The sequence below is a fragment of the Notothenia rossii genome (genome assembly GCF_949606895.1).
Source record: "Notothenia rossii genome assembly, chromosome: 4".
In the NCBI taxonomy this organism is placed as follows: Eukaryota; Metazoa; Chordata; class Actinopteri; order Perciformes; family Nototheniidae; genus Notothenia; species Notothenia rossii.
In genome coordinates this window covers 73,153,036-73,174,650 of record NC_136902.1, presented here as the reverse complement: position 1 = coordinate 73,174,650, position 21,615 = coordinate 73,153,036, and the positions used below count along the sequence as shown (strand labels likewise).

General features: G+C 39.6%; 1 protein-coding gene and 1 long non-coding RNA gene across 4 annotated transcripts in view; one reads left to right on the top strand and one right to left on the bottom strand.

Annotated features, from left to right (window-relative positions):
- dph1 (diphthamide biosynthesis 1) overlaps positions 1-21,615 on the bottom strand; it is a 66,363-nt gene that overhangs the window by 29,474 nt on the left and 15,274 nt on the right. For both annotated transcript variants that reach the window (XM_079674675.1, XM_079674676.1), the window contains exon 3: positions 14,645-14,708. In XM_079674675.1, the coding sequence (XP_079530801.1) occupies positions 14,645-14,708 (64 nt within the window). The remainder of the gene's footprint in view (positions 1-14,644; positions 14,709-21,615) is intronic.
- On the top strand, positions 9,726-11,430 carry LOC307035410. Of its 2 annotated transcripts, none has more exons than XR_013807103.1 (3): positions 9,726-9,964; positions 10,925-11,047; positions 11,378-11,430. It is a non-coding gene; the product is annotated as an uncharacterized lncRNA (long non-coding RNA). The 2 variants fall into 2 exon arrangements; XR_013807104.1 differs by lacking the exon at positions 11,378-11,430 and adding an exon at positions 11,238-11,299.

Below are 21,615 nucleotides of genomic sequence, written 5' to 3'. Positions count from 1 at the left end.
GTTCTCATCGGAAACAAAGTGACATGCTTGTCAGCAGTGCAGGCACAGGTGCAGCATCCCTGTTCTCTGTGGCCACTCTCACACACTGTGGGCAGACGTATCATTAAAGTCTAACTATGCACTCACACAAGCACACTCAGTGAAGGACACAATCTCACCTTTCCCTGTACATAAAATACATGTATGAATCATTTCCTACACTGGCAAAGGCTCATCTTGTATTCCAATACATTTCAAACATCTGCCCCCATCAGTCTGTCTGTGAGTGGGCATTGGCACAGGTCACAGCAGATTGGCCCAGGAAAAGAGGCTTCTCCCACAGCTGGTAGGGCAGCTCAGCAGCTGAGATGAACGTCATTATTTCTTCCTTAAATTCATTCAGTTAAGGTAAATGAGGAGAGAAATGATTCAATCAGAAAGAAAGGAGGACAATTAAAGTTCAATGGAAGAGATCGTGTTGAGGGGGAGATTATACAGAGGTAAAATAAGAGAAGTGATTTGAAAGAGAGCATGAAAAGTGCTTTCTACAGAAATAAAAAGGTAGAAAAGAAGAAGACATACAGTAATGTCAAGGAGTAGAGGGCAGACGGATGAGCTGTTTGGGGCTGGGTTTTTAATATTAGCAAATCTGATATTGATAATCTGCTTTGTGCAAACATAACATAAAAATATCCACACAGATTGCTCCCCTGGCAAGGGGCACTGCAAAGAAGGATTCAATGACCTCCAGCGATTATATCATTGTGTACATCTTCCATTTGATGACCCCTACTTTTTTCACCATACTTCTATGTCATAGTGACACAGGAACACTGTGTTGCATGTTTTGCACAGAGCAAATAGGAGCCGATCCCCCCAGTGAAATATAACAGTTTAACTGCAGTCATTGAACATCTGCCAGGAATGAGTAAATAGAGAGACATGAGGCAGCATGTACGGGCTGATGCTTACACAGATGTTTTCAGTACCCTAATACCATTAGATAATCCTTTAACTCCCTGAAAAACAAGATCATTACTGCTATTTCTGCTAGAGTATCTAATCTATTTATCATGGCATTTATTCAAAAGCCTGAGCCACAGGTCATTATAAAAAAGCTTACAGCTTTATCAGGATAGAACCCCAAACTACACAACATAGCAGAGCACGCTTAAAAGAGCTGCAATCCAATTTACAGAAACAAAGCGATCACACAACAAACAGTTATTACAGGGGACTGCGGTGCAGATAGTGCTCTAGGAGGAGAAAACAAGGGGCCAGGCCTCCAACCAGCAGGAGATCTAATCTCTGAGGAGCTCTAAAAACATAATACTGAAAACTAAATTGAGTTTGACACGGTGGTTATCAGATCTGTGAGGGTATCAAGACAGGAATCAGGATAAGGGAGCAAAAAGGACAGATAATGGGGTTATTATGTGATGCTGTGCTTCTAAAGGAAGAGAACACTAAAGCTTCTGGTTGTTGGCTGGAAATATTCATTTTCCTCTTGTTTAGCCGTAGGTAAATTAATCATACCACATGGGGTTATGGAAAGCCCATCTTTGAATACTGATTTAAGGATTATTTTAAAGTTAGGGTAGGTAAGAATGGAGAAACCAGCTCGAGTGCGCTAGAATTTGAAAATACACAACCGAAAAAAATCTGCCCCTCCTCCAACACAAACGAACGCGCACATGACCAATGAGGGCACGAGATAAGTTTGTGCACGAGATGGAAGGCTGACAGGCAGGTAGGCCATCAAATGATCTGCCGCGGGCCGGGGCAGGACTTGCTTTTTACAGCGCCACGGCTTCCACAGATGAAATATTTGTATATATTTATTGTCAAAGCATTTAATGTATTCATTGCTATCGGGATGTTAGGAGTATTCCATGGAATAAAACAAAAAGTGTTTCTGAAGTGAATTACCTACCTTACCTTTAAGCTTATCAAAAATATGGGCTTTAAATATGACCAATTTCTTAACAACATTAAATATTCAGGTGTCTCAAGCAATAATCGAACTACAATGGATCAAAGTTCGAAAAAGGTTCTTCCTTCCTGAAAATAAAAACAAGTAATTTAATATATTTTTTTACTGTTGTTCCCCTGAAGCCGAGTGATCAGTTTAACTACAACCCAAACTAATTATGATATGGCACTGCATCTGATGTGCAAATTGATAAATGTATGGTAACGAGCTGGTAAGGTGATAATGTGTCAGTGTTTCCCATAAGGCAGGTAAAAACTATTTAAAACAAAGATTAAGACCTATGAAAATGTAGAAGCCACATCTGCACATTCCAGTTTGAAAAAAACATTTACCAGAGAATATCAGTTGTTTTAACCCAATCCTAATGACAAAAAATGTTAAAAATAAGGATTACAAAAGCTTTGTTTAGCAATTAATGTGGTCAGATCTTAATATTTCCTCTTTTATTTGTCCCTAAGGTTTCCCTCCATTGTCTATCACTCAGATCCCTAAAGTCATTTCACAGTCTCTCTTCACTTTTTCAAGTTTCTTGACTGCTGTCCTCTCTTCATATGCTCCTTGTCATCACTTCTCTGAGCTGCTGTCTATCATTACCTCTTTCACTTAATTTCTGGGAACGCCTACTCATTAGGGATTTTTAGAAAGCTTGACAAATCAAGGTGGGCCCCAGTGATTGAGTTGTCCTTCAATTATCCCCTAAGAAAAAGGACATTCTCATATTAGCTGCTGTTCTCTATATCCCCTAACCATTTTAAAGGAAGTATAGTAACATTAATCTTGAGTAATCCCTTTATGTGAGTTATACAGTCTTTTCCAATACTCAACTATGGTTACTAAGGTGCTTTCACTTTGGTACATACTGTTTATCTAGACATTTGCAGAATTATAAGCATAGAAGGGCAAAACATGATAAATATACAAAAGACATGTCCATGTTTCGATATTGAAAAGTAGCTGTGTTATGTTGGATTAGGAAACATTCCTGCTTTTTCTACGTACATTCGGTTTCATATGAAAGTGGGACACTAAATGCACCCATAGAGCAGGGGTCCAAACTATGCTTTTTTGTTTTCATTTTTTCCAATTTCCAATTTCCAGATTGAGCAACCCCAATGTGTGTCCTTCAGCTGCCAGTATTGCCAGCATTTGAAAAGCATATGTAATATTCTTACAGTATATTCTTTCCAGGCTCTGCATAATATTACACAATTCTCTCTGTGAGCAATTACATGGACATGTGCCTGGGACTGTGCCAACCAAAATGACAGTGATTATGGTCGGTCTGACTGGGTGTGCTGGAGGCAGTACAGAGAGGAAAAGAGGGACTCTAACCTTCAGCACTAAGCACTGCGTATCTCTTCTGCACACTGCTGAGAAGAGGGAAAATGTGTTTACATAAATTCTTCATAATTTACAGTCTCCAGTCCAAGATAACACCATTGGTGTCTTCACCGGTGGAATGAACAACTACAGCCATCACCCAATTGTTTTAAACCTTTTAATTGCAAGTCAAAGACAATGCCTATAACTCCAGCTGGCTTGCCCAGTCTTGTCCAAGTTACGGTCAAAGCAACATTTTATTATTTGTACTGTATCTATATGAAGAATCAATTGTACTTTCAAGACAGCTCAGGCAAGGTGCTATCTGCCGAGATATCATATTACACAGTGTCAGCACCTATAAGAATTTCCGGTCGGCCCAGGCACGATGTCCGTTTTGAGGTCCCCCCTCCCACCAGAGTTAGTCCCAATTCTGTGTTTGTCTCCTTTCTCTTTCTATGTCTCATATCAGAAAATAAGGTCATTTTGATCCACCAAAATGATCCTCACTCCTTCTCTTTAAGGATAATAATGAGTGTGTTAGACAGATAGACACCTGCTGGGTTTGCCCTATAAGCAAATGTAAAGCATAAAAGCTTTATTTGTAAAAAAAAGAATTAACATAATTGCTTACTTTCGAATAAAACTTTGGCAAGGGATACAGAGCAGCCATTTTAACCTTTCACCTCTTTTATTTAGTCTTCAAACATGTCTCCAGGTCTTTTCTTCAATCTTGGCAGATGGTAGGAGGGGACAAAGGGGGAACAGAAACCCTGACTTTCTCTAAGGAGTTCAGTCCATCCCTGATGAAATCATATTGTTGGAGTTCAACACAAGCTTCGGGTGAGCTGTAAGGGTGTGCCTGGCAGGAGGGCTCATTAGAGAGCACATTGCTCCATGTGTGAGCAGCAAGTTCATATATGATTATCTCATTTATAAGGATTTCATATAACCGCAGATAGACAGCCGTTAGCACAGACACACGACCAAAATGCACGTAGGCACAAAGACACACATAGATATATGTTGGCGCTACGACACATTCACTCTCTCACTTACACCCCGATCAGTTTCTACAGCTCAGCTGCGCTGTGGGCGACGCGACGACTGTGATGATGTGAGTGCAAGAAGGTGTTGGAGGCTCCTACCAGTCTCCTTCCTAATGTTAGAGATGACATTTACCCCAGGAGGCAGTGGGCTGTGACGGCTGCTCCCATAGAGATGATTCAACCTGCCGAACGTAATATAGAGGAATCCATCCTGATGGATGAGGCCGGCTATAATGAAGGGCCTGGAGATGTCTGGGGGCTGTATGTGCATACTGTAACACACTGCATCTGACATGACAGTTACTTGAGCCATCAAGGGCCTATGTTGACAGTTCTCAGAACATGGGCAGATCACAGGTACGATATGTCACTGGGATCCCTAAGTGACTGTCTTCAGTCACATGTGTTGTTGAATCATACATACAAGCACACAACTCCTTCAGAAAGCTCAACAACAGGAACCTCATCTAACTGCCTTCATGCTCTCTCTACTTTTTGATCTGATCTTACTTTCGTTCTGGCGGTCGTTTTACTGCTGGACACAAACTGGTCTTTACCCTTTTTTTTTTATTCAAGAGTGCCAGAGTGTCAAACACCTGCTTAACACACATTCTGAGAGTCCTGATAACTCTGAAACTGATGTATCTTGTTATACAACTGCAGCTGAGTGTAATTGGGATATATATGTGAGAATATGGTGGTGCTTTGAGATTGTTACAAATTGCAAACCACTTACTCATCACTGTTTACTCGATGGCAGGCTGGTTGGCCTTCTCTGACAATGCGTAGGTTTAGTCACTAAACTATCATTATTCATAAAGGCCAATTTTGGGTAAGCTTCCTTCCTAGTCTTGTTTCTATATTTATCAGCAATGTGGGCCTCATTATACTGTAGTCTGAAGACCTAGTGTATTTTTGCTGACTGTTTTTTTTGCAGAAGAAACTTAAAACAAAATGAATTTGCAACTGTGAGTGGGTTTAAGGCAACTGCCAGATCTACGGGAAGTAATTATTCTGATGACGGTTGAGGCTTTCGGTATACATTACTCATACACCTTAATGGACCTATCTCAGCTTCCCTCTGTTATGCTATTGCTTTTCTTCTACATAAAATGTCTGCTTTGTTTGATGTTTATAATTATAAGAGTGGGATTTTCGCAGTAAATTAACATTGATTTTCTATCAATTTACCTAATTTTCTGAAGATGTTTGTTCAATTGCACTCTTCTGATCTATGATGTATAGTAAGAGGACATCTTTTCAGTCAGAGAAAGGAATGTTTAATTTCCCCTCCATTAGCAAATTGGTGGTTTAACAACAAAGCATCAAAGAACAATACCTGGGATTAGGTTCCAAGCCAACATCTCAATCACAGCGACAACCCCACAGCTTTGTTTCTTCTACTCTCTTTATATTCCCTCACTGTCACAAAAGTAGCAGCAGTGAATAGGGAAGTAAGTTGATAAAGAATCTTTCAAAGCTAGGACGAGACAGGTGGCATACCATCAAAGGCAATAAAACATATGGTACAGTGACAGCACATGCATCATTGCCTGCCGGCAAAAGCTACCAATTCTTTCTTTTATGCTGAAAGCTTTCTCTTTTGTTTACTTGTGAAAGAAGAGTTCATAACTCTTTGAATTATTTTGACATTGTCAACACAGAGGGAGTAAAGAATGAAATGCAATGGCACAGAGTGCAATAAATGACTACTGCTTTACATACTGTATTGTTACACGGATATATAGAGGGCAGGTATTTAAGGAGTTAAGTGAACAGATAAAGTATCAAGTGGGCTTCCATCTGAAATGGCTCAGATTTTGGTAGCCTGCGTGTGTCCATGGAAAACTAATGAAATATATAAATTATTTTGACCAAAACATTTGATGGTGAGTAAAAAAAAAGTTAAAATCAAGGTCATGAGTCATGCCTTTAAGCTATCTCACACATGTTTGCATCTCTGTATTGTCTGAGAATGTGTTAATTTTAAAACTAAGGTCTTTTGGAAGCTTTGCAGTTTTCTTAGGAATGTAATATCACATCTTTTCACTGGTTGTTCAAAAACAGGGTAAAAGGAGGAAGACTAGGTAGAAGGTAGCCAGATTGTGCTTGGCAGAGAAATGTATCACATTAAGCATGGTGCACTGTGACTGTAAAAGTGTGCATATGTAAAGGATGTGTGTTTTGGCTAAGTGCAAACTGCCGCATAGCCATAATTCAGAGCAGCTTGTCCTCATTAAGACTTAGCGGTCCCTCCCACCGAAGCGCCTTACTCTGAGGGCAGCTTAGCCCTTTTATCCCCATTTTGATATGGACCTCAGCCCTGTCTCGCGAGTACCAGGGCTGTGATGGTGATGGCAGAGCCGCCCAACTCCAGGGACCTTTGGTTACCCTCAACATAAGCTGAGCGACATAAGGTCAGCTGCCTGCTGCGCCAACAAAGGTTACTGCCACTCACTCTCTCCAAATACCACCCTCCAACCCTATGCTATATCCACATTAGGATTGGAATGCCCATTTGCTACTTTCAGATCAACGCAATGGTGTGCTTGGTTGTTACCGGATATAAAGTGCTATGAAATGGTGGCCACTGCAAAGTGTCTTTTAATATTTTTTCACTCTCTTTTCCGTTACCTATGCAGGGAGTTATTTATTTTTTTGGTAAACAGAGCAGTTGACAGGCTTCTCAGTAGTTCAATAAAACAACCAGAAACACACAGCCTTCAACTAGGGATCAGCCAAATTCTGAGCTCTCTTTATTAAGAAAACTCTGACTTACAGGGCACTATCCATTAACCGTATGAAATATAAACAGGCTTGAACTAATACCTTTAGTTGATTTAGTTTGTGACGGAGCGGATCACAGAGTGACTGACTCCGCCACTGACAGCCGACGCCGATACACACCGATTTCTTCCGTTCGTCGTGCAGCCGCCGTCTCCCCAGCAAAGGGAATGTCGAAAAGACGGAGGCGCATCACTTCCGTGATTTAAATAGGATGTCATTTGTGTAACCTGTTGACGGTAAGCCTGGGGGGAGGGGCTATGAGTTAAAAAGGGACGGTGTTGGCCCTGGAGGAGGAACTCGGGAGAATATTGCAGTGAAGGCAACAGCTGGGACGTGTTCGGGAGATTGTTGCAGTGAAGGCAACAGCCAGAGCATGTTTACTCTCCATGAGTGATGGACGGCCTGTTTTGGTGACTTTTATTTTGTTTATTTAAGTTCTACTGTTCCCTTTTTGTCAAACAGTATATATTTTTTTTTGTTGCTGTTAAAAATAAAGTTTTGGAGCTTAAAACAACCGACTAAGTCTATGTTTCGAACGGACAAATAGAACCCTATCACATAGTTCCTCCTTACAAATGTTGCAATTTCACCACCACAACAGGATCAAAGATAATACAGTGACAATCCACCAGATTGTGTTATTCTCAAATGTTCATGACAAACCCAAAGACAAGTCTGTCAAGTTAAAACTGCCATTCTTGTGGCGGTCACATAAGCAGAGCATGAAGAAGATTTTTGGTAAATTGTATTCAGTCCAAAACTACTGGATTTTGTGGTGCCATTAAATACAATCTTATGGGCTTCACCATAGGCTGCAACTTCCAGTCCTATGCGGGTAGACTTTAACAAGACTATGTGCTGTGTTTTCAGAGGTACTGTATGTACACATATTAATGCTAACCTGCTCTAATCCACAATTGCTGGTCAAGTGAGAGATAAAACCAAAATGAAGTTAAGGCTTCATTGTTGTTTATTTAAATGTAGGTCTTATTTTTTTATAGTTTGGGCCATAATTCCTACCAGTGGCAGAGATTAACAGATCTTAAAGAAAAAATACATTATCAGAGGGATACATTTTCTCTCTAACTGATAATGTGACATTAGGCATAACATTCTTCAGTGTATATATCATTCATTAATAATTAAAGCTTATACATTTAATATTTTTTCAGTGTTGCATTATGTAGTTTGTGAAAAAAGGTGTAATAAATTAAGAAGGCTACACATTCATATCAATTTGTCAGACACACATTGAATCAACATTAGGGTAAGTATTAAGTCTGTATCTGATTTACCCAATATTAAAAGAACTCGGATAATTGTGCAAAAATACTTACATTGAGACATCTATAGCTGTTACCCAAACTGACTGTAAACATTCCAGATTTAACATACCGACTTTGTTGATCAGCTTTGACCTACACTTGATCAACACAGTACAAAAGATCTACAGCCGTAGATGTGAGCACAGATCATTTTCCTTTGAATCAAGGAACTTTTCATGAGATATCACTCACCGTTTACTCTCAGAATAAAGTGAATTAGATAATCTGCCCAACGTCTTGTTTTCAATCAGTCTGATTGCCAGGCGACTCTTTTCACTGACTTTGATCAGTTAAATGTCATCATAACCAATAAGAAGGGCCAAAGCTTCAAAGATATTTCAAAGGTTGTACTCAAATTGAAATGTCCGGTTAGGAGGAAACTGTGTTTGCTGGTTCCTAGGTGACCAACATGTTGGTCCATCGTTGAGTTTGTCTAGACTTTTGTTTTATAAGATGAGCCAAACTCAGCCAACGTCATTCATATTATACAACACAACCTGTCTTTGTATAAGATGGAAGAAACTTAGTACTTCACTGAGGCTCTGATGTTTATCCAGGATTCAAAGAACCCATCTGTTAAATCTGGAAAGACTAAAATGGCAAAGACATTTCTTAGTAAGACAGCACACACAGAAGCAAAATAGCTTGGGGGAAACTTTATAGCAGGAGCTAATAAAGAGAAAGTGTGAGAACCATCTCCTAGTTGCAGTCTAGCGGGGAAATTGATTGGATGGGGAAAAATACAGCACCCCGAGCGATATAGGATGGGGTATGAAGACAGTGAGAAAAGCAATTAGTGTTGCTAATTGCTCTCATTAGAAGAGATGGGGCTGATACCGGACTCCATGATGGACATTGACTATTCAAATATATAAATATGGGCTGCATGTCTGTGCAGTTTAAAAGCCATGCAGCTGGTAGCTCTGTATGATAGCAGCAGGGCTGATAAGACCAGACTTTATCTTCAATACAACTCTCTCTATCATCTTTGCGATAGATATAAGGTAGAAATGACTTTTTAAGATAAAATGATAAACAGCTGGAGGAAACTGAACAGAATGATGGAGTAAAAAGTGAAAGATAGATAATAGAGATAGATCGATAAATAGTTGAGGCAAGGGAATTGTCTATCTCCCTTGCCTCAACATTTCATTGGGCAAGAGGTTTTATCATTAATATGGCAAATAAATGTGTCTTGGCACAGTCATATAAGTCTTATGGTAGTATGAATAGCACAATAATATAGACAACTCATGTGATCCTCAAGGGAGGCGTGTGGCGCTAGATGGCGCAGGACCGTCTGTTAAAAATCCAATCTATCACCCAATCATGATACTCGCTGTCCATTGTGAGATTGGACCTAAACCAATCACGACGCGAGTTCACAATGGACGGAGCCAATCACGTCACGGCATCACAATGGAAAGAGCCACTCATTGCACGGCTTCTCCCCGAACCCGCCCCCCTCACGCTTTGGTTGACAGTGGCGAGGCGTATCAGTGGTATTCAGAGTAAGTAACAACACTACATGTTTTTATTTTCCCGTTTACAGTCATAAAACCTATTTTTACAACCGTCGTTTTGGCGTCAACTTTTACATTACTGTATACAGTCTGCAACTTCAGTCTGCATAAAGTTAGCAAGCCAGCATTGCTAATGCTATCTTGTCTAGGTTAAATACACGTTATTATATTAATCAATGTCAACAGCCATGTGTTATACATCCGATTGACAACAGTAATTTAAATACGTTGTTAAACGACTCTTGTATGAATGGGCATGTTGTAATTAGTAACTACACTTCTGTGAGCAGTGGTACAGAAGTCATACAGCATATATACTATATACACAGAGGTGGGAAGTAACTAAGAACATTTACTCAAGTACTGTACTTAGTAGAATTTTGAGATACTTGTACTTCACTTGAGTGTTTCCATATTTTTCTACTCTGTACTTCTACTCCACTACAATTCAGAGGTAAATGGTGCACTTTTACTCCACTACATGTGTTTAATAGCTTACCCTTAGTTACTTTACATATTTGGTTAAGATGCCTATTGGTTACCGGTGGCGTTTCATGAGTTTATATTTATCAGTTTATTTGTTCATATAGACACCTAAAGTATATCATATATTATATGATATAAATATCTTTATGTGAGATAAGGGATCGTTGCTCACTATGATATGATAAAGTGTGTTATATGCTCCAGGAAGGATACAGTATATTGTTGAATATATATTCAAGATAGCTATATACTGTATATAACATTACATCAATTGTAATTCAATATACATTACATACATCAATCATTTATGGCTAAAAGGATAACTTCACCGTTTATGAACATGATGTGTGTTTATACATGAATGTGTAGATAACCTGTATAAATAATGGTTAACATGGTGTCAGTGTTGTTCGCTTTGCAGTGTAGTTCTCTCTAACACTTGCATTGTTATTTTACTTCAAGTTTAGATGATCACTAAACCTATAAGCCATAAAGAAATGGGAGATGCGGAATGGACGGGCTTTGGCCTTCAGGAGGGATAAACCCGCTCCAAGGAAACGGAAGTGACGTGACCTCTGTCAGAAGGTAAAGTATAGAAACATATGTAGCTATTACTTATTATTCACATTTGATAAGTATATTACTGAACATTTACAATTTACTGGTGCAAATATTATCAATCAAATGATTTACACTGAGTGACTCACTCCAGACTAAAACATAATGATGATAGTTTCAGATTAAGAAATGCCTCATGCATATATCACACCCCCAGTAGTTACCCCCAGAGCCCAGCCTCCTCCCTGTGGTCTGCCAGGAGCCCCCAGAGCCCAGCCTCGGTTATAAATCTGGAAACATGAACTGCTATAGATCATTTCTAATAAATGCCTCAACTTCGCTGTTGTCACATTCCAGATCACAAAGCATCAAAGCAAGGTGGAGATGCAGCTCTTCCCTGCTCCACCCTCAGCTCCTCAGGTGGTGTTGCAGCTCTTTCCTGATCCACCCTCAGCTCCTCAGGTGGTGTTGCAGCTCTTTCCTGATCCACCCTCAGCTCCTCAGGTGGTGTTGCAGCTTTTTCCTGATCCACTCTCAGGTCCTCATGTGGTGTTGCAGCTCTTCCGTGCTCCACCTTTGGGCTCCATGATATATACACCAGTGAGCTCACAGTTTCCTGTCCTGGTCGCTGCTCCACAGGCTCTGAATGCCAGCCTCTCTCTGCTTTTCCTGCTCCTAGTCCTGCTCCATACAGCCAAACACTGAGCCGCAAAGTACTGCCCAACACGTGTGAAGGTGTGGGAGGTTTGGGACAGCGGACACTGGACACTGCCAGTACAGGGAGTAGTGAACTACATTGTGCCAAAGGAGCAATGGTTGGAGGACATAACAAAATGTATATCCCCCCTACCAGAGGCATGGACACTGGACACTTATTTATGTATAAAGTTTGGTGTATAGTTTGATATTTATTTATATATATATGATATGTATATATTTTATTAAGTTTATGATAATGTTTATTTTATGTTAAAACTAATTTAGAGAGTTATTTTGTTATACTGCACCTTTGTTACTTTTATGGGTTGTTTTACATTTTATTAAGTTGAACTACTTTAAAATACAGGTTTGGTTCTATCAAGTAAGCGACTGTCCAATAATTGAGTGGAGTGCTATGTTTAGAATTTCTATAGGTTTTCTCTTTGTTTGTTAAAAGAAATACATTATAACGCCAATACCTTCCTAGTTCATATTAAATGTAATGGTTACATTTAATTATTTATCCACAGCACACAAACCATGAGCAGGTCCATATTGGGTACTTCAAAACTATCCCTGATAAAGAAACTAATAATAATTGTATGTAATAAACTTGAAAGAAGTAGATACATCTTACTTAATATTTATTGGAAATATATAACATTTAATAGAAATGTGTTAATAGTTAACTGCATAACACAAGTGTTATTAGTCAACAAACGCATACGTTGTTGGTCTTTATTAAAGTACTTCTGTATATAAAGACTTTTACATGCTACAGAAGGGGAACAGGGAGCAAGAGAATCGTTTTTTCTCATCTTTTTCTCTCCTTTCTTCCCCCCCCTTGCAAGACTATTGTTCCCCAGCCCTGGCGCAGTGGATAGAGCCTTGGTGTTGGGATCAGGGGGTCACAGGTTCAAACACTGTGCAGTCAGCATGTCGTTGTGTCCCTGGGCAAGATACTTCACCCCAAATTGCTCCTGTGGGGATTGCCCACAGTAATGAGTATGTACGTCGCTTTGGATAAAAGCGTCTAACAAGTAACATGTAATGCAATGATCCAGGTTTCCTTTTTGAAATCATATATCCCCCCACCCTGATGAGTTTATGGCACCTCAGCCACCCGTTCTTCATCTTCTCCATCTCGTAATCTAGTAAATATCGACTAAACACCTATGAAAATAATCCACTCTGGGTGTTCAATGACAGCAGCCATTTTCTTTTAGAACACACCTAGTGGGCAGTGCTCCTGAGAAACAGAGGCCAACTGAAGGTGCAAAACACACAAAATAAGACTTTTTCTTGTGCTTCACAGCACCTTAAGCATAAAAGGTTATTAGAGTGTGAGGTTCTGTGTAACCATGTTCACAAGGTATGCCACACCAAAGTATACAAGAGCACATTGATGTTAAAGGACTTCTCACAAAAGGATGAAAAACAACTTGTGATGTGTGTCAGGGGGATGGTGTGCAATAGGGCATATGCAAAATGAAATGAAATGCAATTCACAAGAAATATCTCTTTCCTCCTCCAACTGTGAGCAAGTGATATCAGCTCTATCTTAAAACAGTGTAATCGTGTATCATTTTCAGCTGAATCCCTGATTGAGTCCAAGAAGTGGAATGACAATAAAGCTCTCACTCTCCAAATGAGTACCAAGTATAAATGGTAGTTAAAGATTGGACTCTGCTGGCTATACTTGTACACCTGCTTTTCACTCATTAGAGGTTTCTCAATACTCCAATTTCCCCTCCTCGACTCCTCGGTCCTCTGGTAGTGACCCGGAAATGAATTTCAGCGCACCATTTTGAAGGACATCTAATTTCTCTAAATGCACTTCGAGGACCGAGGGTCGAGCGTCGAGGAGGATGTCTGGAGGAGCTCTAACCGGGGATACACTGATGGTTCCTCCACGGCTCCACCGCGGATGCATTTCCGGGAACGGTGGAGGCCTGACACACGGCCGGACTTATCTCAGCCAATGACAGCTCTGCATGCATCCCCTGGATATTATTTTAGAAACTGCTTTCATTGCGTTGCAATCTTTCCAGAGAGAACAGCTGTGAGGTCCGCGCAGAAAGCAGAGCAGTGTGTATAATATATATCACTCAGTATAACAGGCCTACTCTCTTTATTTGCTTTAGTTAACTACAAACAAAGAGTCAATATTTTTCTAAGACCATTTAGTGCTTCACATAATAAAACACACAACGGCTGTAGCCTGATTATGCTTTAGGAGCTGTAGGTGTGTGTGGTACAGTGTGTAGGTGTGTGTGTGGTACAGTGTGTAGGTGTGTGCGTGGGACAGTGTGTAGATGTGTGTGTTGTACAATGCGTAGATGCGGCAGACAGACGGGTCTCAGTTGGTTTGGTGTCCTCTGCTTACTTCTAAAACTTGTAAATACAACTTTTGGCCCGTAATTTCAATTCTCCATTTCAGCGACCAGAGAGGGGGGGGGGGGGGGGGGGGAAGGTATATCCAGTCTCTGATTGTATTACGTTATTATGAGAGTGCTCTCATACTTGTTTGATTCTGAAATTGTATATATTCATATAAATATATGTGTGTGTGTGTGTCCGCATCTGTAGCCTGTTATTGTCTCATTATACCACACTGTCAATGAATCAAAGTAAATATATAAGTCATCATGAACACATCTGTCCATCAGAAAGAGGGCTGCTGTGCCTCGTGTCATCATTAATGGACGTCTCTTTAAAATGACCGCTCAGAGGGGGGAGTTCTCATTTCTCTAACCGCCTGCTGCTTCCCTGCCTCTCTCCTCGTTTCCCCCTCCTCAGTCCTCTGCTCGCATCTCCTGTGGGCGGGACTAAGTCTTGAGCATAGGAGTCGAGGAGGGGACATTTAAGAATTGAGAAACCTCTATTGACTCTCAAATATCTTAAGCAATCAAATTGCCATCTTACCTCTCGATGATGTCAGCGATGACACACGCAAACATCTGCAGGCCCTCTGGAAGCTGCAGAGCAACTGGAGAGAAGAAGGCAAAAAAAAAAGTATGAACTTACTTCCTGGAAAGCGTATAGATAGTCTGTGCTACAGCTTGGAAGTTATCCACTGACAGTATATAGTCAATTCAGGTTCATTTCCAGTCTCTGTCAGAAGTACTGTTGGTTTAGCTCAACAAGTGATGGTATGTTTGAAATAAAGTCGAAACCAATCCGCACAGGTCTATCTGTCCACCCCAAGACTTATACAGAGCCAATAAACTCTCTCTGATGCCCGTCTCTTTCACTTTGACTCACGCTAGTGAATCAAATAAACCTCATCCCATCACCAGCTATACAAAGTCAAAGCTAGAATGTATATGGAAAAACTTCTGCTATAAGCTAAATTAATTAACAACCATTGGTCTGACTCTTGCTGATGGTGCTGTGCGCTGTCAACAGGAGAATTACTAATCTACTGATGTGTGCCACCAATTGAAATTAACCAGTGGAAACAACTCCTAGGTAGGGATTCACTTGGTTACTTTTGCTTAGTTTCAGACTCACTCTGCACCAAGAGACTGCCATGTTTTTTAATTAAAAAGGCAGAAAGGCCCAGAAGCTTTTTAACAGCTTGATGTCTGGAGATGTCATGTGAGATTGTTGGATTTAATGCTAATGTTAATACAGTGATCGGTATTGCATGCAATACTTTCCAACTTCAAAAGCAGTTGCAGAAATGTTGTTTCAGACAAAGAAAATGTATCTAACATGTTTTCTTGGGAACTTTTGTATTTTTATTAAAAAAAATATACCTATTATATTTTTAGAAATAACAACAAATAAAAATTAAGTTAACAAAATATATAGATAAACATGGTGGGCAGCATATCCATCCCCAACCATTACTAACCACAACACCAAAGATATGTAACACGAAATAAGTGTCTAGAAGACCAAGCAACAGAACATAATATCCAACTTTATTGAAAAGATCAGATATACAGTAGCACAGAGTTCATCCACAAAGATCAGCAGCTTTTGGAGCTTCAAACACAATCAGAACATTAACCGGGCTCTCGGTCTCAGAGGCGGCGTTAAATGTAAACAATCTATAATTCCTAATTAAGTAAATGAGATCTGATTACAGATACATATCTCTCAAGCATGGATCCACAGTTTCTGCTCGTAGGTCATCAATAGTGATTCGCAAGTCTCTCTCGCAGCCTTGCTTCCTATATCATTCGTAGTAAAAAGTACAGTGCTTTGAGAAAGGCTTTCATTTAACATGTCTATAAATATTGAAAATTGTTTCAGTTTGACATGGCCAAATAAAGACCTCAAAACCAATCGAAAAGGTTTCAGCATCCTCATCTCAGACCAACTGAACTGCACCTTTTAAGCGTTCCTGTCAGCATAATATTATGTTTTCTTTTTATTGGAATTCAATATGGATGGAAATCGTAATGCCCATTGGGAATTACTTAAGAGATATAGTATCTCTTGTGGTTTTGCAGTAAAGATCCTATATAATTTGGTAGATCAAGAATCCATGATTTAGCATACATTAGTCCTGTCATCTGATCATCAAATAAACGATGGAAAAGACGGGTGACAGAGTGGAGATTAATAAGGAAAGCAAATACTATAATGAAAATGCAGAGTGACGTTTTGTATACGATTCTTACTGTAAATCATTTGTATCTCATTGTCCATTAATCTGTTCAGAGTTGCATCTCAATTAATTGATTATTCACATGATCTATGGATTATCAGAAAATAGACATACATATTTCCCAGAGGCCGATGTAACCAATGGCCAACCATGTAAACTCAGAGACTCAATTTCAAGGGAAGTTGAAGAGAAAAATAATTCTCACACTGGAGAATCAAGAACAGGGGTGTCCAAACTTTTTTCACTGAGGGCCACATACAGAAAAATATATGAAGGACTGGGCCACTCACTAGAGGTGAGGTATATTGCCTCGTAAGTTAAGTTATAAGTTAGCTAAATGTAGGTAAATTAGGCCTGATACATGAATAAGCTTTAAGAAAAAAACAGCCTTCATCACAGTTTTCTATAGGGTTTCATTTATCTTGTTGGCAGCTCACCCCTTAAAACAAAAGCCTCAGAGTGATTATAATAGGATGAAATATGAAGGGTCTATTTCAAGCTTGTTATGTAAAAAGTTATTTGGCTTTTTTTTTATCAACTAAGATTTGTTAGAACATGTTTTCAACTTTAATTGACTGAATTTATTGGCTTATTAACACATGAACACTACTGTGTTATATATTTTTTACATATATATTTAAGAAGTACAATATAAGAAAAGCACACGTTTCATGTGTTGGCCACATTATACTTTTTGAATTTGCTCAGGGCCGATTCAAAATGGCCCGCGGGCCGCAGTTTGGACATCCATGATCTAGAACTGTAATGTTTGTTAATATTATTTGGTCAACTTTAATAAATTATAAAAATACGTCGAAATTTATTTCCGTTAATTAATTGATTCATTCATTGACAGTTTCAATAAAAATTGTCAGGTCAGTTCACTCCCGTAGCCCGAGGGACGTTGGGGCACTTTGATGACATCACCGAACGTCTCCACACCCCCTGATGTTCCGCCAGTCTCATGCACTCCATCACCTCTTTCCCTGTCCATCTCTCAATATCTGTCAGCCATTCAAATAATTAAAATAAAACTGCTTTCTAATATAAAAAATGTGGCTTTTGAAACATAGAAATTCAGTTTTGTAATATGAGGTTTCATGAAGTTATGAGATTTTACAAACATGCATTCACAAGTTGTCCCCCAGTTCAGTGTGAAGTCCCAGCCACCGTGTCAGACACATGGAGCGAGCTACCGGCTTTGTTTCAATCATCCATCACATTTTCTCCCGGTCCAATTCTGCTGCACCTTACTTCAATGAATCCATCAATGTCTCAGTAGACACTTACAAATACGACAGACACTGAATTCAGCGCAGTGTTTTCACATGACTAGGCCTGAAACAAATGTAAGACTTCAGGGCCAGACAGCATTAAACATTAAAAGCTGGGACAGACAAAAGGTTGAGGGTGGATGGCCATGAGATGGAGTGATAGATGGGGTGGTGGGAAGAGGAGGAGCGAGAGAACTTTTTACTGATGAAAGGTTAAGGGATCACCAAGCGCTCATGCAGACAGAGAAAGACAGGTCATTATCTAGAAAAGGGCGAGTTTATTAACACAGAAAGGTTTCAGAGCACACCTCTGCCAGAGCTGACAGAAGCAAAGAGCTCTCTCCATCTGTTGCCCCTGGCTAAATGTGAGTTATAGGCTGGAGGTTGGGCTGGCTGTTTTAATGCATGTTTGAGTTTTCACGCAAGAATGATGAGCTGCTTCTACCTTTGGAAGAGCACTCCTGCCCCCACTAAATGGAGAACCTAAACCACGCATAAATACAATTTGACAAGAAGAGTTCATCTAACTGCTTCACATGTTCATACCGCTAACAACTCAAATAAACAAAATGGGAGTTTTCTTATTCTTAGAAACATGACACTTATCAACCACTGTTACATAAATGTAGATTTCTGAATGTGCAGTGACAAAAACGTCTTGTTTACATGAACTGTCAATTATCTAATGATATTGTTTTATAAAATACCTACAGCACAGTTGTAACACTCCGGGAGGTAGAAAGAAAGCTACATGTGGGATGATTTTAACAATCAAAGACAGAAAGTAAGATCAATTTGAACAGTAGACTGAACGTACAAAGCTAACGGATTACTCTGAATTTTTTTAAAGGGGGTTATGGCTAGGAAGATTAGAATAGGGCTATATGCAGGGTTTATCCTGTAGTAAATAACATTTGGTTTTTTTTTATGCACATGGTAATGTATTTCTCTTTTCTGTGTTCACATACTGTACGCCTACAATCAAGATATAAAAAATGGACAAAATAATAATCAGTAACACATCCAAGTAAGTCAGATGCCAGTTTTTTAGTACACCTAGCTAAAATAACTCATCTTAGCAATATTAGGCTTGTAATGTTCATTTTTAGTTGTAACTATTTCAAAAGAGCTCTAACTTTGTCATATTGGAGGCCACAGACTGCAGTATTACATGAACCTTTATATATATAATATATCAAGAATGACCAATCCAAAATGACTAACCAACCTTTCAAATTGCCCCACACACATTGAGACTTAATATTATGAATTCAAATGTTGTAATCTTTAAAGCATGTATTTACATAAATAAACATGAATTTACATTTGAACTAAAAGTTAATGCAAGTCACACAAGCATTTCGTAACAATGTGTATTTTCCATTAATAAGGCTAAATTCAGCAAACACATTCATCCACATGTGCATGTCCAGTCTGTAAATACTTCTGACTCATTTCTGCCTGAACTTTCCACTGGCAGCGAGCTCTCTGTCCTCTGACATGTTTTCTATAAAGGAACACGCTGTTCAGACAAGAGGATAAAAGGCCACTTGGAGTGCCTACTGGAAAGTCGTTATCTATTTGGAGATGAATGAAAACTGGAGCTTCTTTATTAGGGGATGCACAAAGAGATTATTTACATATTAAGAAAAACAAGTCACCAGCCACTTGTTTGCCTGTGTTCTGTTTACCAGGGATGCATCGCTGGATTGTAGTTAAAGGTCCCATGACATGGCCATTTCTACTGATCATAATTCCATTGTTGAGGTCTACTAGAATAGATTTAAATTGTGCAATTTTCCCAACTCACATTAGTTTCTCATACAGCATCTCTGTATAGTATTTGTATTTGTACTCTGTCCTAAACGGCTTGTTGGAGCTCCTGCACCCCCCTCCCCTCCCTGTGAGCCCACTGTGCTCTGATTGGTCAGCTCGCCCACTCTGTTCTGATGAGTCCACCACCGTTACAGCGGAACATCAGTGATTATGTGTTACAATGGCGTTTGTTAGCAACCAGAAAATGACACCAGTATTGACAAACAGATGAGAATGCTGTGTGGGGTCTGGGTGCTGTGTTGGCAGGACGTTGCGAGGCTCGCTGCTGCGAGGAGCGGACAGTGTGAGCTGCCTAACTGGTGTGGTTTCCTGGTTGCTGCGTGGGGTCTGCGAAACAACGAGACACAGCGAAACCCAGCCCGAGCACACACACATACCCGCAGCCTAGCGGGACGCGGCGAGGCTGTGAGTCTGTATGTGCTCACACACACACTCACAGCCTTGCCGCGTCCCGCCATCTTGAGAAATCCCCGGAGCTGCAGCTGAGAAAAGATTGAGTGTGTGTGTGTGTGAGGAAGTCCGCGGATTGGGCCTTTGCGTGACGGCTCCGCGGACGTAATGGGTCGTCCATTTGGGTCGTCGTTACGTCACTTAGTACCAGAAAGAAAAAGAGAAATCTCCAACGAGGCGTTCTGGGGCAGCATAGACAGGTCTTTCCTGTGTTAGAGTTGTACTCGCTACAGGGTGTACTTTGAGGGTGTGTGACTCTGCAGACCGTTTACATGCAAAAAAAGCTACATAACACACAAGGGGACGGGTAATAACCGGAAAAGCATGACATGGAACCTTTAACACCTGCAATCCTCAATTCAATCATTACAACATTATCAATTTGTTCTCTTATCTCCCTTCGACCTGCATTCTCAACAGTAACTGTTACATGGGGAATAAACTGCAGAAACTAAAAGCAGAAAATAAGTGCTCCACTTGTTGCTTATTGTCTTTAAGCTCAAGGAGACATAACGATAGGCTGTCAAATGCGATCATCTTTTGAAATGTCCTTAGTTCAGTTGTGAGAAGACTTAGAGAACAGAACAACTCCCCGGGCATTTCACAATCCCCGCCGGGGAACTCTTTCATGAATTTAAGGTCCCCCAAGACGCTTAAGGCCGTACTGCTTTTTGCTTTATCTCCATGTCTTGTCTAAATCTTCTATTTTTCTAAATAAGATTTAGTTGTTGTGTGCAAGGCTGAACAAGTGTTATAAGACAAAGGTCATTTTAAAATGGCAAGAATGAACGTGAAAAATATCTCAAATCATTCAAATGAATTTATGTACATATGTTTGGCTATATGACGATGACCTATATAACTTTATTTTCATGTCAAATTAAACTTTCAATATGTTAAAAATGACATTTGTTTTAATTTCAAATAGCACGATCTTCCTAACTAAAATACATAATTGGTCTAGAAAAAGTTATAATAACTAAGGCTTACAAATTAACATGCCTGTAATTTATAAACATTAAGGGTAAGGTCTTAGGTTACTTTAAATTGAGCACCAAGAGTCTCATGTAATTAACTGTAAACAAATTTAGGTTAAATTTAATAAACACAAACCAGCGGTGGAAAGTGGGAATCCTAACATTCAGAATCATGATCATTTTAAACATCAGCTATATTTTCACCAAAATAAACAAATATCATATTTCCTGAGAATGGCTAAAGCTTAGATAGCCTCAATCCCGCTTGTTTGGTTTTCTATAGATCTATTCCAGGCTTCATTCAAACAATTGCTTCTGCGTAAACAAAACACTAGACTCAAGTCAGCTAATTATCATCACCTTTCAATTATAATTTTGTTTTACTTATATTTACTGAATGTGCGGTGGTAATAAAGACAACGGAGAGCCAACAGGAGTTGGACAAACAATTAAACTGCTCTTGTAAAGAGCTGAGATGTGCAACAGATTAAATCATAACTTTTAGAAACAATTAGGCAACACAACACAAAGATTTGTACTATTTTAAACTCTAAGAGAAGAGGCTGGACAGCTAAAATACATTTCTACAGCAACTTCCTCAGTCCTCTATTTCAAAATCACAGTGTGGGAGCCTGAAGGAGTTCCAAGGCTGACAAAGAAGCAGATGGACACTCAGAGGAACAGAGAGAGACAGGGGTGATGAGGTGAGTTATGCGCTCTGAGTTTACACAAAGAGAG